The 23,943-nt window shown below is 44.6% G+C and overlaps 1 protein-coding gene across 1 annotated transcript in view; it reads left to right on the top strand.

Annotated features, from left to right (window-relative positions):
• Positions 1–23,943, top strand: part of inpp5a (inositol polyphosphate-5-phosphatase A) — a 169,009-nt gene that overhangs the window by 99,209 nt on the left and 45,857 nt on the right. Inside the window, exons 5-8 of the mRNA XM_030070722.1 lie at positions 45–108; positions 1,955–2,058; positions 11,618–11,670; positions 13,005–13,124. Coding sequence (XP_029926582.1) covers positions 45–108; positions 1,955–2,058; positions 11,618–11,670; positions 13,005–13,124 — 341 coding nt within the window. The remainder of the gene's footprint in view (positions 1–44; positions 109–1,954; positions 2,059–11,617; positions 11,671–13,004; positions 13,125–23,943) is intronic.

Raw genomic sequence — 23,943 nt, 5'->3', positions numbered from 1 at the left:
TGAGAAGTTGAAGCCGATCTCACAGTGTCTCTTTTCTCTTGCAGGCACTAGGAAGTTGCTACTTTATCCACGAGTCTTTGAAAAACATCCACCAGTTTGATTTCAAAGGTGAGCACCTATTCCAACACACACACACACACACACACACACCATATCTTCCACCTTCTTGAAATGAAATCCCCGCACATGGCGCCCCTTCATCCCGCCCCCGCACATCCCACACAACCATTTGCAGGCTATTCCCGCTTCCATCAAAACCGGAGAGCCAAGATTGGCTTTGAGGATAATGTAACGGGAGCGGGACAGAATGGTAATGCTTATTAATATTAGGATTTAATTCATAAGATTTCGGGCCCACGGTAATGGTGTGCGGCGGGATATTGGACAGTTACGGCGGTCTCATCAGCCCGCGGTGTCAGAGGGCCCCGGGGTCCGGCGGCCGCGCTAATTAAAGAGGGGATATAGATGTGGAGGCGCCTCGTTTCCTATTAACGCCCGAGTCAGCATTAGCACCAGTCGCCCCCAGTGAAGGACAGGGCGAGGGGTGGGGAGGGGGCCTTGGGAGGGGAGATGACACTTCCCCCTTGTATACACACACACACACACACACACACTTTCACTTTCCATCAATTTACCATTTACTGTACACAGGACTCTTGATATTCTTCATGGATCGGATGCTTGGACAGAACTTTTTTTATGGCCCAACACATTTGATCTCTGTTTTTTTTTTTTTTTTTTAATAATCCACTTCCTGAATTGACTAGAAGTGAATTGACCCCAGTTCTGCTACACACACACACACACACACACACACACACACACACACACACAGATTCTGGACATGCTGCTGGCACCTGATGCTCACACTGTTTGAGAGTTTGGTAAATTCAGAAGAGGACCCTTCATATGACCCATTTTGGCTCACACCTGCTTGAATGCATATACAATACAAATGTGTGTACAAACATAATACCAAAAATTTTGAGTTTTTGCTTTGGTCGTTTCAGGTCAAAAATGCTGCAAAGAATCTACATCACACGCAGTGATCTAAATTAAAAAAACATGCTCACTAGTTGGTTGAGATCAGTAGTTTCCTGCTGATCCAGGGTCAGTGTGCACATTTCTCCCTTTTGTTGTTTTATTCCATAGATAAGCTAACTAAATTTTTCAGTTTTATTTTGCACAATGAACAGCGCACTAGTCGGCAATGCTTTCATCGCTACAAATTAAAAAAAAAAAAAAAAAAAAAATGAATGAAAGCTTAAACCCCAGTGAAATTAAAGCCACTGCAGCAGCACAACTTGAGATGAATCCTGGCCTCCAGAACTATTTTTTATAGACTGTAATAATATTTCAGCAGGCATGACAACAATAACAACAGGATGTTAAAATATTTAGTTGAGAAAGATGTCTGTACTATTACAGTCCCTCATGTGGAGCCACACAGCCACACACGGTCCATTCAGAATCAAACTCTGTCCGCTGTGGGACCGAGACCCACGAGTTGAGAACCACTAGTTAAGAGGACGCTGAGGTGAAAACACACTCTTTTCCAGCTCTCCGTCCACAGTCCTGTTTGAGGATGAGTGGAGAATAGGAGCTGTGAGTCCAGATGCAGACATATTTCTCCCACAGTGTGATCTTCGTTCCTAATTAGTGTTGAGCCCCCCTCTTCCTCCTCCTCCTCCTCCTCCTCCTCCTCCTCCTCCCTGCCTGAGCGAGCTGTTCCCCGTCCCGACCAGCAGGTGGGGCAGTTGTTTGAGGAAGTGGGATGTTCAGTGCTGAGTCTCTGTGTGCTGTAATGGCATGAGAGGATTCTGACTCACACTCGGGGTCTCTCCAAAGATTAACCTTCTGTGTTTGTAATAGTAAACCATTTTTCTCTCGCTTGTTTCTCCCTCTCTCTCTCTCTTTTCCTCTCTCTCTCTCTCTCTCTCTCTCCCTCTCTCAGCCAAGAAATTCAAGAAGGTGGTGGGGAAGGAAACCTGCTCAGAAACACTAGAAAGCACATCCATGCTGGAGAAGGAGAAGTTTCCGCAGGACTATTTTCCAGAGGTGGGTGGGCGGGCGCCGGGATACAGGCACTCCGCTGACCGGCTGCTTGACTGACGGAGTCTTTTATTTGCCGGCTGGTTGTGTTGTCGGCTGGTGACAGCTTCCTGTTGGGATGCAGCCTGATTGAGATTGACAGGCGTCACCGCGAACGGTGGAAATCATCTTGACACAAATGAACACACGGCACTTGTAACTCGTACATATCGGATAAGTATTCACACATATTTGCACTGATTCCATTCAACTGTACACATCCTAAATGACAAAAATAAGGACCAAATAAATCAGATTTTTTTTTTTTTTTTTTTTTTTTTTTTTTTTTGGCCGAACTAAAAGTAGACTCATAAAATATTTTAACTCGTGGGTCTTTTCCAATTCCTTTTCACATCCACAACGTTAAAATGTACATAATGGAAAGTACAGTAATAGAATTTCCTTTTCGGCCATTGTATTGATTTTTCATAAAGCATTTCAGCTTCTGTGCATCTTCAGTCACAAAAAAAAAAAAAAAATCAGATTGTGGAAAAAGTGAAAGCCCTCGTTTCGGTTGCCGCGTTCCCGTGGAGCAATCGCTCTCTCTCTTTCTGTGTGTGTGTGTGTGTGTGTGTGTGTGTTGCTATGCTCCGTTCCGCCTTCGCAGGGGGAGCCGAGCGCCGAGCAGAGCTGTGCTGATATAGTAATAAAGAGCGCGACCGCCCGCGTGTCATCCCCGCACTCCCCGCTCATCTGTCAACCATGCTCTGACGGCCACCTCGGCAAATATATGCAAAAGAGATGGATACGGCCCCTTCACACACTTCCCCCCAATTTCCGTCTCTTTCACACACATGCGGGACCCCGCCGCCCGCCCCCCTTCCACGCCAGACATAAACACAAACATATGCACTCAGACACCCACACACTTCAATGTATGCATAAACAGCACGCACACACACACTCTCACACACACACACATGCACCCAAACAGCCACTCATCTCCCGTTTTTTCCCGCTTTGCCATTACAGATATGATCTAAAACCAATTACACTGATTGAGGCGCGAAGCCATTTACAATGATTATGCCGGAGCGTTGTTCCGCGTTTGAGGGGACACGCGAAAGGAAACCAAAAAAAACAAACGCAGCGGAGAGCGAGAGGGACGAGGGGCGTGATGGAGAGAGAAGCGGGGCGGTTGGAGGCGGTGGGGGATAGATGAGAAAAGTTTTGCCCGGTGATTTATGCCTCTTTCCCGACTGGGTTATGAATCTGGGATGATGCTCCAGAGAGCAGCACTCCAGATAATGTTAGCCCATTTAAAAAGAGCAGATTTGTGTAGTCTATCAGGGTCGCCGAGTATTTTTTTTCCCCCTCCTCCTCCTCCTCCTGCGGCCCCTCCGTAGTGAGAAATTGGTTGTTATCATAGATCACAGATACTGCTCAGACCTCTTATGAAAGATGAATTAATTTCACTAATGCTTTAATGCAAAGCTCTCATGAGGGAGGCAGGCTGGCGATAACCCCTGCCTCGTCCCTGCTTCCTCCGCCGGTGATTTATGCCCTCTTTTAGTAGATGAAACCGCCTAGATTTGCCATCCATCTGCAGCTTTGAGGAATCCTATTACCGGGGGATCTTGGACGGGACAGGAAACCCGAACCGGTTCCTCGAGTTTTGGGTCACACAGAAGGCGCTCAAATCATCGAACGCGAGCAAACACCACGAGGGCCGGGCGCCTTGTTTTTTTTTTTTTTTTTTTTTTTTTTTTTTTTTACGTGCTTGTTATTGCTTTTCGATGGAAATAAAATTGCGTCTTGTTTGAAATTCCTGCGGTGTGTTTGACGTGGCCGCGTGGGGAAGGGGAGAGAGTGAGCGCGGAGAAGCTCAGGTGGCCCCGCAGGAGACAAATGTGTGTGTTTCCCTGCTTGTGTGTTACCTTTACAGTCCTCCATTAGTAAAGTGTCACTGGGCAAGCTGTTGATGACATCATGGTGGGAGGGGTTCGTGTGTGTGTGTGTGTGTGTGTGTGTGTTTGTGAGTGAAAAACAGATACAGAGTTACAGCACTGGCAGCCATGCAACATAAAAAATACTACCAACAACATTTCAGAGCATTTTAGTGGCAAGTGGTTGTATTCACTTCATTCTGGACACTTGCTTTATGTGTGTGTGTGTGTGTGTGTGTACAGAACTGACCCCCTACCTCTAACTTTGAAGCGACTTAAGGGGAAAAATAAGGGAAAATCATGAGTTCAGTGTGTTAAATTTAAAAAAAAAAAAAAAAAAAAAAAAAGATAACCACTAATAAAATAATCCCTTTTTCTGAATAGTATTTCTTTGTTTTATATGATCTGGTTTTCACAGAACTTTAAAAAAAAAAAAAATCATGCAAGCTATGAATTTCTATCTTAGAAATTTCACCTTAAAGAGTGTATAAACTCTCTTTCACAATTAAAAAAGTGTTTAGGGTGATTTGAAGTGAATTTAGTTTGTGACCCTTTCTGCTCCTTGTTTTGTCAAAATCACTTACGGGGTTAAATAATCACAGCCAAATCGAGGGCCAAACAGGGCTACATCTGTATTTATTGAACACTTTTAACCTGAAGTGGTCAATCATTTGATCAGAGTATGCCCTCTTCTCCAAAAATGGATCTCTGAAGACAAACTGAAAAACTCGAGTGGAAAATGACGTGAAGAGTCCACTGCATCGTTACCTGGCAACTTCACTGAATCCTTTCAAACGGCAAATAGTTTCATCACATGGAAGCAAAAACAAGCAGATAACTGATATTTTGCTGAATCGAAATCTACAGTCGCACACGTTTTTGCTCATACATGCACGTCGCTTGCACGCAAATCCAACTAGAAATAATATTGATTTGAGTAATTTGGTTAAAATGTGCCAAAGGATTTGAAAAGTCAGACATCAGAAAACAAGCAGGTTGATTTGTGATTACAAAAAAAAAACAAAAACAACATAACAGTACATAACATTAACTGTCTGATAATGTCTCTTAAGGTCATATTCTCTCATTCTCACATGTGACACGGACAGGTTTGTCTTTATTGCAAACAAACAGGCAGTCGATTTCCCTTTTGTTTTCCACTTTTCGTTTTGCCGTTTCTTTTGGCCAAGCAATCCACTGAGCTGCTGATGAACTCGCCAGGAGGAGGAGGAGGAGGAGGAGGAGGAGGAGGAGGAGGAGGAGGAGGAGGAAGGAGGAGGGAGGTGGGGCCACACAGGTGTTTTGTCCCACTGATAGCACAGGACGTTGCAGTGCATGCTGGGGTTTGTAGTATCTGCGTGAACCGGGCCTGCTTTAATACACTGCAAAAACGCAAAATCTTACCAAGATTATTTGTCTTATTTCAAGTCAAAAATGTCTTATTTCTAGTCGAAATATCTCATTACACTTAAAATAAGACATGATCACCTCAGAAGTAACTTGTTTTTAGACAGTTTTCACTTGTTTCAAGTGAAAATTCACTTGAAACAAGTGAAAATTTGCTTGTTTCATTGGCAAAATTTGCCAGTGGAAAAAGTGAAAATTCACTTGAAATAAGTGAAAATTAGCTAGAAACAAGAAGCAAATTTTGCCAATGAAACAAGCAAATTTTCACTTGTTTCAAGCAAATTTTCACTTGAAACAAGTGAAAATTGTCTAAAAACAAGTTACTTCTGAGCTGATCGTGTCTTATTTTCAGTGTAATGAGATATTTTGACTAGAAATAAGACATTTTTGACTTGAAATAAGACAAATAATCTTCGTATGATTTTGAGTTTTTGCAGTGTAGAAACCTAAAAACAGCATCTCGCGGCCTGGGTATGACCGCGCCACGGCCCCGATCTGGCCCGCGAGCCTCGAGTTTGACACACGTGTTTGACTCTGGTTTAAATGACAAGCTGTCCGCATATGTAAAGCGCCGGTACCTCCCATAGTAAGTTATCGCTCTAAGTGAAGGGGAAGGCAGCCCGGGGACATTAATTGAAATGCTGAATAAGAGGGAACTGGACAAAATAGCGGGCGCTTTTCTTTTGAAAGGTCGGCGTGATGGATTCAGCCGCCTGTCGTTTCTTGTTGTTCCGTCAATCTTTCCGCCTCCCCCCGGGCATTAATATATTTATTTGTTTGGCGCGGTAATACATGCCTCCAAAAACCACTGCATCATAAGGATTTGTCATTGCCTTATATAAATAAAGTATACGACCCGGACCTTAATGTGCCCTTGCTATTGATTGTTTTACACAGCCGCGGAAAAAAAAAAAGAGAAAGGGCGAAAATGGCCGACAGGCTGTAGATCAACATCCATATGAGTTTGTATTTGATGTTTGGCACCACGAGCGTGTCCATAAAAGCATTGACTTTTCATACCCTTTTAGTGCCCTCTGTAGTAAGCTGTGGCTGTGATTGCTTTCAAGTCCCCCCCCACCCACACACACACACACACCCCCCCCAAAGGAACTTAACTTCCTTAATTTTTTTTCTACTGCATGAATTCGATGCATGCGTTACGGCGCTGAAGGAAGTCGTTGAAAGCGGCGTCACTTGTGTGAACCGTGAACGGCTTTTCTTTGTCTTGCACTAGAAAAGAAAGACACCTGTGACACACACACACACACACACACACACACACACACTGCCTCAGGGACTCTCACGTTGAGGTTTAGGGGGCCTCCAGGCTTCCTTAAAGGACAATACATTTGAATATCACCAGCTTGAGTGTATTTATTGGTGTTTAATCTGGATATCTAAAGAATCTGATACTTCACACAAATCAAAATAGATTTTCATATCAGGCCTCCTAAGGTTATATTCATTAATTACAGCATACACTGCAAAAACTCAAAATCTTACCAAGATTATTTGTCTTATTTCAAGTCAAAAATGTCTTATTCCTAGTCAAAATATCTCATTACACTTAAAATAAGACATGATCACCTCAGAAGTAACTTGTTTTTAGACAATTGTCTCTTGTTTCAAGTGAAAATTTGCTTGAAACAAGTGAAAATTTGCTTGTTTCAAACAAGTTACTTCTGAGGTGATCATGTCTTATTTTAAGTGTAATGAGATATTTTGACTAGGAATAAGACATTTTTGACTTGAAATAAGACAAATAATCTTGGTAAGATTTTGAGTTTTTGCAGTGAGTTCAGCCGAATGAAAGTCAACTTGGGGGGTGTGTGACATGAAAAAAGCTTTTATTTTTTTTATTTATTTATTTTTTAATCTGAACTCTCTCAAACCATGTAGCCTTATTTATTTATTTATTTATTTATTTTTAAACTACAGTTTGTGAGCTCTTAGGCCACTTCAGCGTCCCCTCACCCGATTTCCTGACTCGTGGCAGTGACTTGGTCGAGAGACTTTACTCTTTCTGTCCATCGCTGACTTGGTATATATTAATCAGAGCACACACTGTCTCAACACACACACACACACACACACACACACACACACACACATGTTCATCCTGTCTAGTCCTATAAACCCTCCGAGAGGTATTCTCTTATTTGATGGGCCCCCCGGATGATGGAATAAAGATAAATGCGGGTGTCTGCCGGGGCTCAAATCAATCAGGGTTTGTGTGTATTACTTATTACTCACAGTGCATTTCTGTCACAGGGCTTTTGTGTAACATCCCCCCCCCCCGACTCCCACCCCCCACCAGCAGCACCCCCACCCGCTCCCCCAACCCGTCCTGCACTCCTCTATCACCTACCGCCCCACCGTAACATTATTTATGGGGGTTGGTCTCTGAGCTGAAATATAGGAAAGGTCAGGGAATAAAATCGGATGGACCGGGAAACGGGGGTGGGAGGGTGCACTGGGGGAGACAGGGAGGTGTGTGTGTGTGTGTGTGTGTGTGTGTGTCACCGTGTCACGTCTGACATTCGATAGGAGTGAAAACTTCCAATGGACACAAGCAGGGAGTTTTATGGAGTGGTTTCCAGTAATGGGGAATCTATCTGATGGCTCCACAGCGCCCCCGTCTTCCTCTTTTCCTGTTTCCTCTCCCTCTCTCTCTCTCTCTCTCTCTCTCTCTCCCTCCCTCGTCTCCGTGCGGCGGTCGTTCCGTATCCGCGTTGGCCGACAGCCCTGGATGTGACCCGCCGTGTAGCGGCCGTTCATCACTGTCACGGGCGGAGACACCATCGCTGCCCCGTGGAAGGTCAGCCGGTGTCACCCGGAGCCCCTGCGACCTTTTACCGTTACCCTTTGACCCCTAAACCCTCACATCCCCTCCCCTCTCTGAATCCCCACGACATCACTCCTCATAGCCCCGCCAGACCTGATGGGATATGACTGCACATAAACTGTCCATTCACACACACACACAAAAAAATCTCTTCAAAATAATGGTCTCACGGTTAAAAATATAAAGGTATTGAGCCACATGGATGGTGCTGTATTGGCTAAATTCACTCTTTAAAGACTTGTGTGTCTGTGTGTGTCTGTGTGTGTGTGTGTGTGTGTGTGTGTGTGTGTGTGTGGGAGGGGAGCGAGGGAGGGGTGATGATCATGTTGCAGCGGGAGATTAAATGGCGCTGGACAGCATCTGTGTCATCGTCTCCACTCCAATATCAGCTGCAGCGACCGAATCATGATGTCATCATGTCAGCCAATAGAGAGGAACGCTCTTCTTCTTCTTCTGCTGCGGGAAAAATTGATTGCGTGACGCCGTTTATCTCAAACGGGAGACTCGTTACAAAATAGAGGTGGCTGGATTTGGGAAAATATACAGAGAGACGGATGTTTTTTTGCTGATATGTGAACGCGCGCGTACCGCTTCACTGTGATGCTTGTGTTTACCGTGTGTGTGTTGTGTGTGTGTGTGTGTGTGTGTGTGTGTTGTGAGTGTGTTCATAAGCCAGCGATGAGGCAGGGGGTCAATCAGTCATACGTGGAGGAAATGGGGCAATCTGAGGCTGGGTGTCAAGGAAGTGATGGATTTTAATGCTGTGATTGTAGTTAATGGCTCTTTAAATTAAATCGAGATTAAATGTCTCTGGCTGCAGTCGGAGCTTGTATGGGCACTGAGGCCCCCCCCCCCACCCCGCCTCCCACCCCACCCCACGTGACTCTTCATCCTGTCCCTCCTCATCCTCCCGACTCCTCCACTTTCTTTCCTCAACTTTACATTGACGTTACATCAAGCGCCCGCACTTTAAAGCACATACACGCAAAGCCGCGCTCATCAATCCTCCGACGCGGAGGCGAACCCGCCATAAAATCTTACCAAGATTATTTGTCTTATTTCAAGTCAAAAATGTCTTATTTCTAGTCAAAATATCTCATTACACTTAAAATAAGACATGATCACCTCAGAAGTAAATTGTTTTTAGACAATTTTCACTCTTTTCAAGTGAAAATTCACTTGAAATAAGTGAAAATTAGCTAGAAACAAGAAACAAATTTTTTCTTATGTCTTATTTTAAGTGTAATGAGATATTTTGACTAGTAATAAGACATTTTTGACTTGAAATAAGACAAATAATCTTGGTAAGATTTTGACTTTTTGCAGTGAGTTCAGCCGAATGAAAGTCAACTTGGGGGGGGTGTGACATAAAAAAAGCTTCTTTTTTTTTTTTTTTTAATTATCTGAACTCTCTCAAACCATGTAGCCTTATTTATTTATTTATTATTTTTTTTAAACTACAGTTTGTGAGTTCTTAGGCCACTTCAGCGTCCCCTCACCCGATTTCCTGACTCGTGGCAGTGACTTGGTCGAGAGACTTTACTCTTTCTGTCCATCGCTGACTTGGTATATATTAATCAGAGCGCACACTGTCTCAACACACACACACACACACACACACACACACACACACACACACATTTGCTTGTTTCATTGGCAAAATTTGCCAGTGGAAAAAGTGAAAATTCACTCGAAATAAGTGAAAATTAGCTAGAAACAAGAAACAAATTTTGCCAATGAAACAAGCAAATTTTCACTTGAAACAAGAGACAACTGTCTAAAAACAAGTTACTTCTGAGGTGATCATGTCTTATTTTAAGTGTAATGAGATATTTTGACTAGAAATAAGACATTTTTGACTTGAAATAAGACAAATAATCTAGGTAAGATTTTGAGTTTTTGCAGTGTAAACACTTCCCCAACGCAAACATGTGATCGCTGAACCCGGGAGGTCGTTGATTCCTTGTGGTGTCACGTTTGTCTTTTAAAAAGCCTCTTTAAAATGCGTTTTTTTTTTTTTTTTTTTTCACGTCACATCCGTCGTTTAAGCTGCAAGGTGGCGCTAACGGATTTAATTCCTCTTAGCGAAGACGCCGAGGTAAAAACACTGTGTGCCTGTGCTGCACACTCACGAGTACATACTCATTTCAAAGTCACAATATTGGGACACGGAGGTATAATTGGGCCCATACATCCTGCCAAGGCAGTATGGATTAATTCAAGTATGCTAATGTAATTCAATTTGATACAGTTAATCTTGTACTAATGCAGATTGAAGGATGTGAGGCGCAATCAAATACCTCTCAGCCCTTTAATTTGCATCGGAGTTTTTTAAAATAAAATTAGTCAATTTGTAATTATGTGACCTGGCCCGTAATTAGTTTATTCATCACCGCAGTTAACTCCCCATTAGGAGAATCAGAGAGAGATGGACGGAAAGAGAGAGGCAGAGGGGAAAGAGCCGTATTTATCCATTCAAAATGAGAACACTCGCAACATCAATTTGTCTCTCATTTAATGACCAGCTTGATGGTGAATCATGTGCTGTTTGAGGGCGATCTTTGGACTTGTGATTGGATAACTCACTCAAGACTTGATAAAAAAGCGTCATGTTAGCCGTGCATGTTGTGGGTCATCCGCTGCAGGCTGTGTTTTGTGCAGCTTTCAGCAACACAAGCTGGGAGTTCAATATTGTGGCCAGGGCTTTATTGTACTTGCAACATCTTTTTTTTTTTTTTTCTCAAAAGCTGTTTTCCATGCAGCTGTCAAGTGACTTTCCCAGTGTTGTCCAGTGAAAACCCTGCATGTGCTGCAGCCTCTGTGGTGGTGAAGCCTCCTCAAAACTAATTAGATAAAGTGAAAAATGCAGCCGTCAAGCCGAAATCAGGACTGTTTGTCTTTATTCCCGACAAGCTGACATTCTGGAGATTCATGGTTTTCGCGTGACAAGAGCAAAATAAACGTTTGGATTGTGTCAAAAGATCGAACGTGGATAAGGTGCATCTCTGTCGGCTGCGTCGAAGCATGCAAACCGCATTCCTCACCATGCTGTGTAATGCAGCTACATCAGAAAACACGTCATTATTATTCAAGAAATATGTTTAGATCGTTATTTATTGACAAAATAACCTTTATTCAATATCGAGGATATTGCATTTCCATAAATTGTGATTGTGATTGTGATGCATTGCAATTTGCATGGATGTATTTAGATGGACACTCAGCTGTTAATTATAAAAAGTGGACGGTGTTATCTCTTTTCCCTGCATGTCACTTGACATCGTCTCTCTCAGCTTCCCTTGTGATGATCGGCGAAACCTTATCAAAGTCGAATTCCACGATTTCCATGCTTAATTAAATGTCTGTGGTGTGTCTCTCTGTTCTGCAGAGCAAGTGGTCCAGAAAGGGATTCATCAGAACTCGATGGGCCCTGGCTGACTGGTGAGTCCTTTTAATCAGCCGCTATTACACCGCCCACCATAAACGACACATCCCACCTCGTCTCTCCGCTCAGCCCCGTATCATTACGGCTGCGTCGTTTGGATTGGAAATGAAGATCTGAGCGTGTCTGTCTCGTCTGGTTTGACGAGCCGCGGCGCGTCTCCCGGCGGCTGTCACAGACCCGAGAGAGAGAGAGGGAAGAGTTAGAAAGATAGTTGAGTCCTCTCTGGACAGTGTGCCACACTGGCAAGCAGGGATTGGATTAGTCCTAATCACATTAGTCAAGCAGTTGCATATGACAGATGACAAAAAACATTACATGCAATTGAACCTGTGTACGGGATGAATACAAACGTTGGCTTCCAGTGTGCAGAGAGAAGGGGGAGAGAGGGATCGGGGGTGGAAGAGGGGATTGTAATCTAATAGAGGGATGACATGAGAACTAAAGAGCTGAAACGGTAAGCGTTTAATAGGGCCACGGCGTTTGACAGGAGAGAGGGAGCGAGCGAGGCTGATGAAGAATAGGAAGATGGGATCAGAGATGAGAGCGACAGAGATAGCGGAGGCCGTGCATGTATTCATTTGTTCGGCACGTGTCTTGCAGAGTAAATCCCCCGAGACGAGATCAATCCCTCCGGGCGTCTTGCTTTGAACGCTGCGCCAACAAAACACCCCTGATTGATAAGATAAGCGGGGAGATGTTCATCACCGCACATTGAGATATCTCGCCGTCCCCCTGAGAGGACACATTCAAAAAGCGGTAGATTAGCATTGTTCAGGCCAGTGGACTAAACAGCGGTTGGAAAAAATTGGTGATGGTGATTTTTCCTGCATCCCAACAAATCAAAGAGTCTCGTGTACGTTGTCAGTTACAGAAAAACACGCTACATCGACTCTCCAAGACTTCCTTGTTAGTGTCTAAAAACACTCGTGCGGCTCTAAATCCCATCCACCTGGCACGTCGGTGAATTAAATCAGAGTATAGAAAGCGTTTCCAGAGACTATTTGATTCACGCACATGAGCCCATGTGAAGCCCACACTCACAGATCTCTGTCTCCAAGAGGGTTTAGCCATAAAATACCTTCACTCACGTCTTATTGCTCTGGCTTCCTCTGTAATGAGACAAACTATTTAATATTAGTTTGTCATCATTTTTACTGTTTGTTATTGTTTAAGATGATAGTGTTTTGTAAGAAAGTGTAGTTAATAATTGTAGTTATATTCCATAACAAGTGTTTATAAGCCATGAATTGTTGTATCTTGTATGTTACAGTCTTTGGATATTTAATATATTTGCACGTGTTCACACTCGTCCTCCCTCTTTTCGTCCCAGTGCCTTTGACCTCGTGAACATCCACCTTTTCCATGATGCCTCCAACCTGGTGGCCTGGGAGAAAAGCCCCTCGGTCTACTCCGGGACCAGGCAGAAGGCTCTGGGCTACGTCTTAGACAGGTACACATGAGAGACGCCGCCACTTCCTCACCTCTCTCTTCTCATTTTTTTTTATCTACCTCTCCTCCAGCACTCTTTTTTTTTTTTTTTTCTCACCATGATCATGTTAGATATCAGGAGGCAAATTCAGGTCTGTCGGTCCGTGCGAGCGCACATCATTCCTCCATACCTGGATGCAAATGAACCTCTACAAGTGTCGGATCTTTACTGTACTGAAGAAAGCTTTTCTGTTGTTAAACGGGACGGCTTCACAACTTAATTGTGCATTTTCACTCAGTGTGTGTGCCCTGGTTGAAAGGTAGAAGGATCTTTTAACCCTCCTATTATGTTTGGGGTCAATTTGACCCCAGCCAATGTTTAACGTCTCTAAATAAATGATTAACATCATTTTTTTTGCTTCATATTTAATGAGTGTTCCTAATGTAATGGGCAGTACCGGGTAAACATGAAATTGACATGATGATATGTTTTCAATGTCCTGTACACACTTTGTAACGCATTGGTTATAAATAACAAAAATCGTTACTTAGAAATAATATAAAGCCATTAAAACACCAAAAATTAATATTTCTTTCCAATTTTAGATCAATCAGTGAGATTTTATGCTGATTTGAATATTTTTCCATAGTCGCATAATAGGAATGCTGGATGTATAAGTGGGGGTGGGGAGGAGTTATGTTTTATTCAAAGGGCTATTTAGGTAATCAACAAAGAAACATAAAGTAGTTGAAACATAAACTTTGATAACAATTTTAGTTATAATAATTTTGTGGAAGTTTAAACTGCTGGGGTCAAATTGACCCCAAACATGAAAGATGTTCAAAAATGTGAACATAACAGGACGGTTAAATATGGCTCTGGTGGTGGGAGTTTCTCTTTATTCCTCGCTCTGTTCACTCCATTTTGAGTCTTGACTTCCTCTCTACCTTTTCCCTTTTCCCTCTGTTGCAGTAGCTCATCCATATGTCCTCCTCTCACCTCCCTCTCTTTTCTTTTTTCCAACTCTGTTCTCTCAGCCCACCCGTCCCTCCTCAACATTCAGCTCAGCGTCGCGTTCCCCGGAGCCGCTCTCTTGTCACTCCATCTCTCTCACCACCGCCGCTCCCCGCCAAACCCCGAAAACAACATCAGTACCTCGCGGCGCCCGTCTTTCCAAACACGCCTCCGTCCCTTCGTCTAACCCTTTCTTCCTTCATTGTGAGGCGGCAGCTTCGCACCTCTCTCCCCGATAAAGAATCTTTCACCCGGCGTCGAGACAGCCGCTATGCAAACAGGCCAGGCCAGCCGTTCGCGGGCCATGCTAATGTGATTTATGGGTTATCCATTTACAGTGGAGCCGAGTGATGGAGTGCGTGGAGCAACCCCTGCTCCCTACCTGGCCATGCTAACACAGAATAAAAGCCTCGTACCAGCCCCGCGGTGGGTGACCTCCCATTCAAATGGCATCTGAATGCACGGCGTGGCTCCCACCGCCTCCACTTTGAATAACTACATGCATATATGGGTGGCATATATTATCGCCGGGCCCTCTGACGCACGTGAATTATGAGATGCTTTTTAACGTATTCTCTCCGAGATCATATTTCCCCCCCTCCTTCATTCTTGATTTGATGAAAGAATGGTCCGCCTTTAATGGACAGGGAAGTGGGAGTGTTTTAGGAATATGGCAGCTTTTGCGATTTTTTTTATTGCGCCGTAAGTTACCTGGATTTACTGGCGTAATGAAGTTTCAAAAGGACCTTTCTTGTTGCTTACATTCAGGGTTTTGATCGTATTTCCTCCGCTTTCGTCACGCTCTCGAGGTTGATTTATTTTTAAAAGTCGCCTTGTAAATAGGCCCAAATGGCGGAGTTTGCGAGGTTTGGCAGGGCGGCGGAGCGGATTGAATAGAGCTTGTTTTGGCTGAGTGGCAGTTTCCACGCTCCCTCTTTCTAAATCCCCTTGTGTCGGGGATGGTATCCTTGCTGTTAATTCTGGTCCATATCATTAAAAGGTGACAATAGCAAAGGGGTTTCTGCCCTTTTCACCAAAGGGGTGTGGACGAGGGGTAGGTGGTATATGGCGGGGAGGTCGTTATATGTTCCGGCCAGCCTGGTATCCCATGCTAGGGGAAGAGGGGTGGGACAGCGGGGGCATCGTGCCTCAATCGCTCACTTTAGGGGGAAACAGTCGGGCGCAGATCCGGAGCGCCAGAGTGAGAAAAAGCTGGCGGGGCAGAGTGAAGGGAGGGGGAGCACAAAGGGTCCCTGGGCTCTGTAAGGGGCAGTGAATAATGGGTCGGTCCTTTCACAGGGGCTGCTAACCTTTTGGCAGCCACCAGCAAACTCCATTCTCCTCCGCCGATCTGGGAGGACAATGTGCCCGGGCCGCGCTTTGAATGAAGCGCTACCACCAACAGTGTTTCCATTCAGCGGCTGGTTGGGAACCATCTTTTTGGCCATTGTCCTAACTCTGACTCCTACCCCCAGAAAGCAGAGCAGGAAAAGGGAGAGGGTGAATATCTAAAGCCAAACTCCCCCTCCCTCCCTCTTCTCTCCTTCTCTCTCCCTCTCTCTCTCTGAGCTCTAATCTCTCAGTTCGGGGAGGGGGGGAGTTGCTGGACACACCACCAGCTGAGATCTGTGAAGCTGCCGGTGCGAGAGCCTGATCACGCGGCGGGCCCGGGGAGTGAGCTCCGCCGCCGGGCTCAAACTTCGGCCTCCTCCTTATCTCGGGCCCAGGCGTAATAATGCAGCTTACAGCCCATTGAGAACACATCTGATAAGCCTTTTCCTCTGTGGCCCTTTTAAGCGCTAAACGGTGTTTATCTCCAAAGCGCTTCAAGGCCTCAGGGGAACAATGCTGAGAAGGAACAGCGTTTAGCCGGGCCAGACCTCACTATTGAGTCACATCAAAAAAAAAAAACACTCCTCTGTAGCCTGCGCTGATGTGTGGGCCACTTCCATGAGAGCAAAGGCAAAGCTGCGCCTGAAATGCGTCCCCTGCCTGTTTTCCTGCCCTTTGAAACTGCAGAAATGAGCTCTGGGGCAGCATTGAACATTATTTACCCCGTCGACTTCAGCTGCGCCTTGATGTGGGACGGTCATTGTTTTCTAATTATGTAAAGCGTTTACGGGAATGTGTGAGTAGACAACATACAAAATTTATTGACTTATTTCAATTTTGAGGGTGTTGAAATTCTTTTCTTCTGTTTAATTGAATTGTAATTTATTTGTATTGGAATTCTCATCACCGTCGGTGTATTAAAATTAAAATGTGTGACAGGAAATACCACAGAGAGATAAAGATGGTAATGATCGCTGTGCAGTGAAAGACCTGCTAATTTGCTTACTTGTGCCAGAGACAGCTGATGTAATGAAGGGGATGCTGTAATCCGGGACGTCCCGAGCCAAGAGGATGGGAAACATGGCTGCCAAATGAGCTTGTGAAATGATAGCATGAGATAAAATCAACAGTGTTTTTTTTTTTTCCTCTTCCTTAAAAAAAAAAAAAAAATCCCCTTTGTGTATTGGAGTTTGTTTCTTTTTTCAACCTCCATTCAGAGTGGCTGGTCCGGTTCAGGGGAGAACAGTTTTACATTACAACTGTGAAATCCTGGCATAAAGGCCCCCATTGTGGCGTGCCATTATTTTCACACAAATATAGTCCATTGTCACAGCACCGAAGTTAATTTGATCAACATTGGGGACATTTAACTGTTTTGTTCGCTGAAAAGGCTTGTTTCATGCTCATTTTCGGGGCATTGAAAAGCAATGATTGGCAGAAAAATAATGTTGCCGTTAACAATTCAGAGCAATTAGTTTCCCATGGGGAGGCAGTGGGCCGCACTGGCCACCACACAGCGATGCTTTGTCATTTTATGGACGGTCATCAGTCAACTGTCAGAGCGTCTCAAAGAGCCCTCCAATCTAAATGTTTCCCTTTAGGCTTTTCCCAGAACAACAGGCTGAAAGAGCAGAGAAAGGCCGGCTCGTTTCCAGCCAATAGACATGTTGAGCTGGGAGAGGGAGGACTGGATAATCGCAGGGAGATCCTCCATAAAGCCAGGATGAATTTATTAGCCAGAGTAGTGTGTGTGTGTGTGTGTGTATTTTTGCATGCATTACTCTGCACGCTCATATTTTCCAATGCATTTTTCACGTCATCAGCATAAACCTCTTCAGATTTTTTTTTTTTTCCTGTTATGTTTTCATTTGCAGCAAAATCTACATCAAGTAAATACTTTCTCATTCCTCCACCTGCAGGGCATTGTGTGTTAATGTCACTTTATGGCAGTAAGATTTAACAGCTTTTTTTTTTTTTTCTCTCCTCAGTGGATAAACCTGTGTGTACATGCGATGGTGTGTTTGTGTGTGAGTGTTTCGTCACTGTGCGACTGTGCACTGCCTCCTCACCCTGGGAGGCCAGTGGGAGCAGAGGTTAATCCTCCCCAGTCAGTGTCGCTCTGCCTATAGTGGACCTGTTTATTTCAACCCCTCCCTTTCCTGCAGCAGCAGCTCCTGTGAGAGGGAGGAGGGCAGATACACACGGCTGATCCGGGTATTTGCAGCCTAGAGCTAGTTCTGCTACCGGTCTTACCAGTGCAGGTTTTCCTCTGAAATGACTTGGCTTACCTGAGTTAACCAGGTAAGCAAAAATACAAATTAAATGTTTTGGCTTCAATGATGATGACCTCAGATTACAAATAGTTTGGATGGGAAACTCCAACCAGGTGATGAATCTTACCTGTCGAGCCCTTCCTCTCAGTTTGTCTCGGTTCATCCATAATTTTGATTTCGAAGCCAATACCAAGTTTAACACCTAAAAAAACTGACAATACAATGACAGTGCAACAGTTAACCATCAAGCACATTTGACTTGGACAGCTTTGTAACAGCTTGTGCTCAGGGTTTTTGATGCAGCGTGGTGTCTCATCTTTGTGGGTAGTTGCACAGCCTACTTGTAGACCTGGCTCCAGGCGTTCTCCTCACTGTGCTTGGACTGACTGGAGACTCCTGTGGCTCAAAAAATGGATGAGAAGCTGCAAATACGGGCGGTGCATAAAACCAGAAAGTGACAAAACATTCATTTTACAGCTGTTAGTTTGCTGACTAGATAGTGTTTCTCATTCGAAACATAGTGATAGTGAAAGTTGCAAAAATCAAATACACATGAATAGACAATTACTTATGCACATATTTTTAAACAGTAAATAATATTTCATTTCCTTTCAGTGGAAAACCAAAACAAATACCATATTTCACCAATTAATCGCCCGGCCGCAAATAGCCGCCTGGTTCTTATAAATGCCTGGGGTCTGCACCCATTTTGCATATTAAATGCCCACCCGAATAACCGCCAGAGCGATTATTTGCATTATATTGAGGTAAACCCAAAATAAAGCTATTCACCTTATTTTTGCAGCAGTAAACCGTTAGCCGCACAATAACTGTGAGGCACTTCCGTTTTTTGTCAAAATAAGAGAGCTAGCTAACGTTAGAAAAAAAGGTGTACCGTAATCTTAAATCGACTGACTGTAAATATGTTGGACAGTAACTGTCATCACAATAATGGCCTGGTGCAGGTCTGTGCAAAAATAAATAAAGGCCTGCAGCGAATAGCCGCCTGGTTCTTTTAAACGCCTGGGGTCCAAGTTGATTTTGCGTATTAAACGCCCGGGTGATTAATTGGGGAAATACGGTACATATATATATACATATAGACAAATAGACACAATAGACACTGACCGAAAAGGTATATGCTGAAGCCTTAGCTTATTTTGCCTATCCTTCTTACATTACTAAGCTTTCGTCAGTTCACTTGAATAGTAAAATATTTGGCTCTACTCCAGCTGTATGTACACAGACAAGGACTGTGGACCGCAAGTTCCCACATGCAGTCCTCAGAAAAAAATGAATAGAACCAACACAGCTCTTAACTGTTCCAGTCTGCATGAGTATGTCCACTGGAGGTGATGCTCAAGTGAAATTTGAGCTTGCAGAACGTATTTGGAGGAAGTATTGAGCGTTTATGAAATTCAGTACTGAAGCAGTGCAGAAATCTCACCAACAAGAACAGCATCTGTAGGTGAAAAAATTTAACATACAAACTGTATTATTCCAACTTCCAGGCTTTTTTTTTTTTTTTTGCAGACAGAATGCCTCTGAGCTGTAATTTCCACACATTAAGGTCTTTTGTCAACTTTTTAAACAACAAGTGACTGCTTTCACTCAAGTCTTGCATTTCCATCTCAGGTCTGTGTTGACAGTAGTGTTGGCTTGAGTTGGCTTATCCTCTAACCTCTGTGTGACCGCAGAAACACCCCCCCCCCCAACACACACACACACACACACACACATTTCTACCCCATCGCCCTTATCTCTCCTCTGGGTGCGGTGGGAGTTATGGAAGAGCTGGGGTGCTGCCACGGTGGGGGGGGGCTTTGGGGTGGCCATCCTGCAGTGTCAAAGGTCCTGTCAGGCGCCACCCCTCACCTATTGAGCCAAACGTCACCCAGCACATTCTTCACAATGTTAACATTCTCCCAAATTCTCAACATTTACTTACAATGGGCGACTGCGCCCTGCCCAGCTATTGTGCACAGAGTCGAATCCGACCGGCCAGCGTATGGTAAGTCATCTTGTCAATCTCATCGTGACATGGTCCCCAGTCGCACCCTCATAATCCCGCATGGACTGTCTATTATGACTCAGCTTGACTGTCAGTCATGTCCCGTAATCTGGCGAGGGCTCGGTGAGATGAGGTCATTTTTAGGGAGGAAGATTTTTGTGTGTGTGTGTTTGAGATGCTGCCGGTGTCTGTGCTGCAAGGCTCTTGAGCGATTGTATTCCTGTGGACATGCTTGTGTGTGTGTGTGTGTGTGTGTGTGGTTCGTGAGAGAGAGAAATACAAATCGGAGAGAGAGAGGGAATGTGCTCTGGCCGCATTGTGCTGGCGGTGTAAGGAGCCTGGGAGCAGAGTCGGGGGCCATGTTATAAATTAGCGTTTGACCCCCGTCTTTGTGTGGGCCCTAGGAAGCCCTGATGAACACCCCTGCACCAGCGCCACACACACACTCACACTCACACACACACACACCTCGGCGAGGACAGCCCCCGTGAAGAGGCTCTTTCAGGGGTGTCACTGCACGATGAATTGGCCGGGAGAAAGCATGTTTATAGACTGTGTAAAGAAGTGCGTCTTTGTGGGAGAATGTCGCTGACACTGTTACAGTTTGCCTGAATGAACTGTGATGACGTGGCTAATGGGGGCCCCCTCCGAGGGTGGGGGTCACGAAGGACCCCCCCCCCCCCACAACTCGGGACCCCCCACCCGCAAGCCTCATTCACGCCCAGTCCGCTGTAGCTAATGTCGCAATTCTTCGCGCCCCCCCCCCCCTTCCCACAAAGGCCAAAGCGAAAAAGTTTCACACCAGCGGGTCACTCTGAGTGCTTTAGGAAATGATCGTGTAAACAGAGTGTTACCTTCTGACCTGCGGCTGATACCTTGGAGCAGCAGACAAAACAGCCCGGCCGCGGGTATTAGACATGGCTGTTAGCGGGATAAAGCTGTAGGACGGAGAGGAGAAAGACCTCCGGGCTCGGGAGAAACACACATACACTCACTTACTTTCTTTATCCTTAAACACCCCCTCCCTCCCTCTCTCTCTCTCTCTCTCTCTTTCCTCGGTGTTTCATTCTTTACTTTTGTGCCTCTGGCCTTCTCTCTCTTTTTCCGCTCATTTAGACCCATACACTCTCCTTTACCCTTGTCTCAACACTCTCTCCTTTATTCCTTTTATGCTCTCTCTTCGCGGCCATTCTCTCTGGTTTGCACATCTACAGATTGCCGGCTAACTTCAATTGAAATCAAATTGAGTTTTATTGGATTTATCTCTGGTTTATATTCCTCACCCGAGAGGTAACAGGCGTGCAGTAAACGCTGTATTAACACGAGGGATACGCGAGTTCCCACACCTATAACGACGGCACTGACGCTTGTATACCGCCGGTTTACTGCCCCCCATTCAGACAACAGGATAAACTGGCCGCCAGCCCTGTTTGAATAGAGCCGAGTCTCTTAGCACCAGGATGGAAGGTTGTTAATGACATCACCGGTGGCAGTCTGAGTGTATTAATGAGCTAATGCACACCCACACAAAATCTTCCTCACTGCTAGGCTGTAGTTGCCATTATGCTTTAAGCATTTAGCCGACGTCCTCATCCAGAATGACGTCCAGACCGCGAGCTGGTCGGGGTTCAGAGTCTCGGTCAAGGACGCGTGGCTGTTTTTTGAGGTGTTGAGCCGGACACCATCTGGTTATGGGCTGGTCTTTCCAAGTGGAGCAGCGTGGAGTCCAAGGGGCTCCGGTCGACTCCAGAATCACCACATGAGCAGGTTTGCTCTCAGACGTTTCCGCGCTTACGTCATGTGTTTCCATGAAGAAGCGCTCAGGTTCACACTTCTGCAAAAAATAACTACAAAAAGAAGCTCTAACTCACACAGGAACATTTTCTCTTGTTTGTTCTGCCATGTGAGGTGCAGGTGGCAGTTACCGTAATGTCATGGAACAAAGGCATTTGGGGTATACACTACTCACAAAAAGTTAGGGATATTTGGCTTTTGGGTGAAATTTATGGAAAATATAAAAAGTTCACGCTACAGTGATATTATATCATGAAAGTAGGGCATTTAAGTAGAAGCATACACTGGTGATTTCCTCATCTCAAACAATTTCTTGAAACAAAAGCCAACAACAGTGGTGGATATACCACAACAAAAAATGTCAGTGTCAATAACTTGTCATGTGCCCTTGAGCATCAATTACAGCTTGACAACGACGTCTCATGCTGTTCACAAGTCGACTTATTGTCTGCTGAGGCATGGCATCCCACTCTTCTTGAAGGGCGGCCCTCAGGACATTGAGGTTCTGGGGTACAGAGCTCCAGCCTCTACACGGTGACTCAGCTGATCCCATAGGTTTTCTATGGGATTCAGGTCTGGAGAAAGTGCAGGCCACTCCATTTGAGGTACCCCAGTCTCCAGCAGCCGTTCCCTAATGATACGACCTCGATGAGCTGGAGCATCAAACACCTGATGTGAATTTTGCCGTTAAACTCCTTGTTAGAGAACAGCAACTTGTGCAAAAAGTACTGAAACACTGAACAGTTGGACATGTGCATTCAAAAGTTTACAGGTCACATTAAGTTCACCTGTAAAGGTTATAATGCATTTTAGGTTCATCCTGAAATTTCATCCGAAAGCCGAATATCCCTAACTTTTTGTGAGTAGTGTAGGTATACACTTGGCACAAGCATAAACATTAACATAATAAGCGGTATCAGATGAAGTGTGAAGTAAGTGCACAGTAAGTGTGTTCACCGTTGTAATTATTCCTGCTTGACACTTGTGTAGTATTTGGTTCATGATGGTGCACTGATGATTGTGCGGTTCTCTCACAGCAAGGGACCAAGAAAGTCTTACTTATACCTCTTTCAGGAATTTCTTTACATTGGAAAACCTTTACTCCAAATAAAGCAAAGTATCCATCCTACAAAAAAATGATTACCTGATGTTCATGCCTGATATATGTCAAATCTGCTCTGTTAAAGAGTGATGTGGTCAGTCGGTGACTAAAGCCTCCTGCTATCAATATCATAGGAAAAAGTTTGACTTCTTGCTGTCAGTCATTTTTGTATGAGTCATCAAATGATGGATATTTCAGTTTGCAACGGTGCTGCTCCTTTTTCCCCCTTGCATGTCTGCGGAGAGCGAGAGATGGAACAGACTGTCTCGTGTAGATGAAAGCACTTTGTAAATGAGTAAAAATGTCAGGCGCATCCCATGAAAATTTGGGCCCTTGTGTGTGTCTTGGAGGAAAATTGAGTGAAACATTTTGGCCGCTATTTTTCAGATCAAATTCCAGATGCCATTTCTCATCTGCATGTTGGCCCCCGTACAAAACCTATGGGATGAAAAAAGATGTAGTCTCTATTTAATATAATGAGATGACAAAATTATGTAGTCTCTATTTAATATAATAGCCGTGTTCCCAGCCTCTTACTCCAATCCTCTTTGCTTCCCTGCCCTTCCCTCCCCCTGCCTCGTAGACAAGAAGTGGCCATGCTTTACGACAGCCGGCCAAAGACGGGACCCACCACCGAGAAGAGGCTTCTCTCTTTACGGCCCCATAAATATATTGTTATCTGGGTCTGGGAAGTCCACCGTGAGATTTATCTGCACGATTAGTGGAGATAGTGAGCCAAGCATCCTGAATCATTAATTACACAAGAGGCTGCACTATCTCTGCCTTAATTTCCTATCTGTGCTCTGAAGAGGAGCCACTTTTAAGCAGGTGATGAGACATAGGAGTTAATTATATGTCGCTTAGGTGAGTTTTCTTTTTTTTTTCCCCCTGATCGTTGGGATGCCGGCAGTCCGACAAGGTTCTGAAGATCTGGAAGCTTTCCATGACAGAACGGATCTTGACTTAATGAATCCTCCCACGCTGCGCTGCCAGATTGAGGTTTACAAAAGCTTTATGTATGCAGTACATTAAAAACATTAATAAGACAGGAGACATACAGCCACGCTGGACTATAAAGACCTTTAGGAAGCAAAGAGTACAAACAAAATATTAATTCTAGATTTAGTGTAGCTAAATGCTTCTAGTTTGTAGAGTATTCCTCTTCGTTCCCTCTGAAACAAAGCCTGATTTTGATTCCTGTTTTATATGTTGCCATCAGTGTAAAGGCTTGGCATGACAGCACGAGTGTGTGCATCCGCTAGATCCCCTCCAGGAAGGTCCTTAGCTCTTTGACTAAAGCAGAACTTAATGATT

The sequence above is a fragment of the Myripristis murdjan genome, chromosome 15 (assembly GCF_902150065.1).
Source record: "Myripristis murdjan chromosome 15, fMyrMur1.1, whole genome shotgun sequence".
Classification (NCBI taxonomy): domain Eukaryota; kingdom Metazoa; phylum Chordata; class Actinopteri; order Holocentriformes; family Holocentridae; genus Myripristis; species Myripristis murdjan.
Note: the sequence above shows the minus strand (reverse complement) of the source record. Positions and strands in the feature narration are given on the sequence as shown.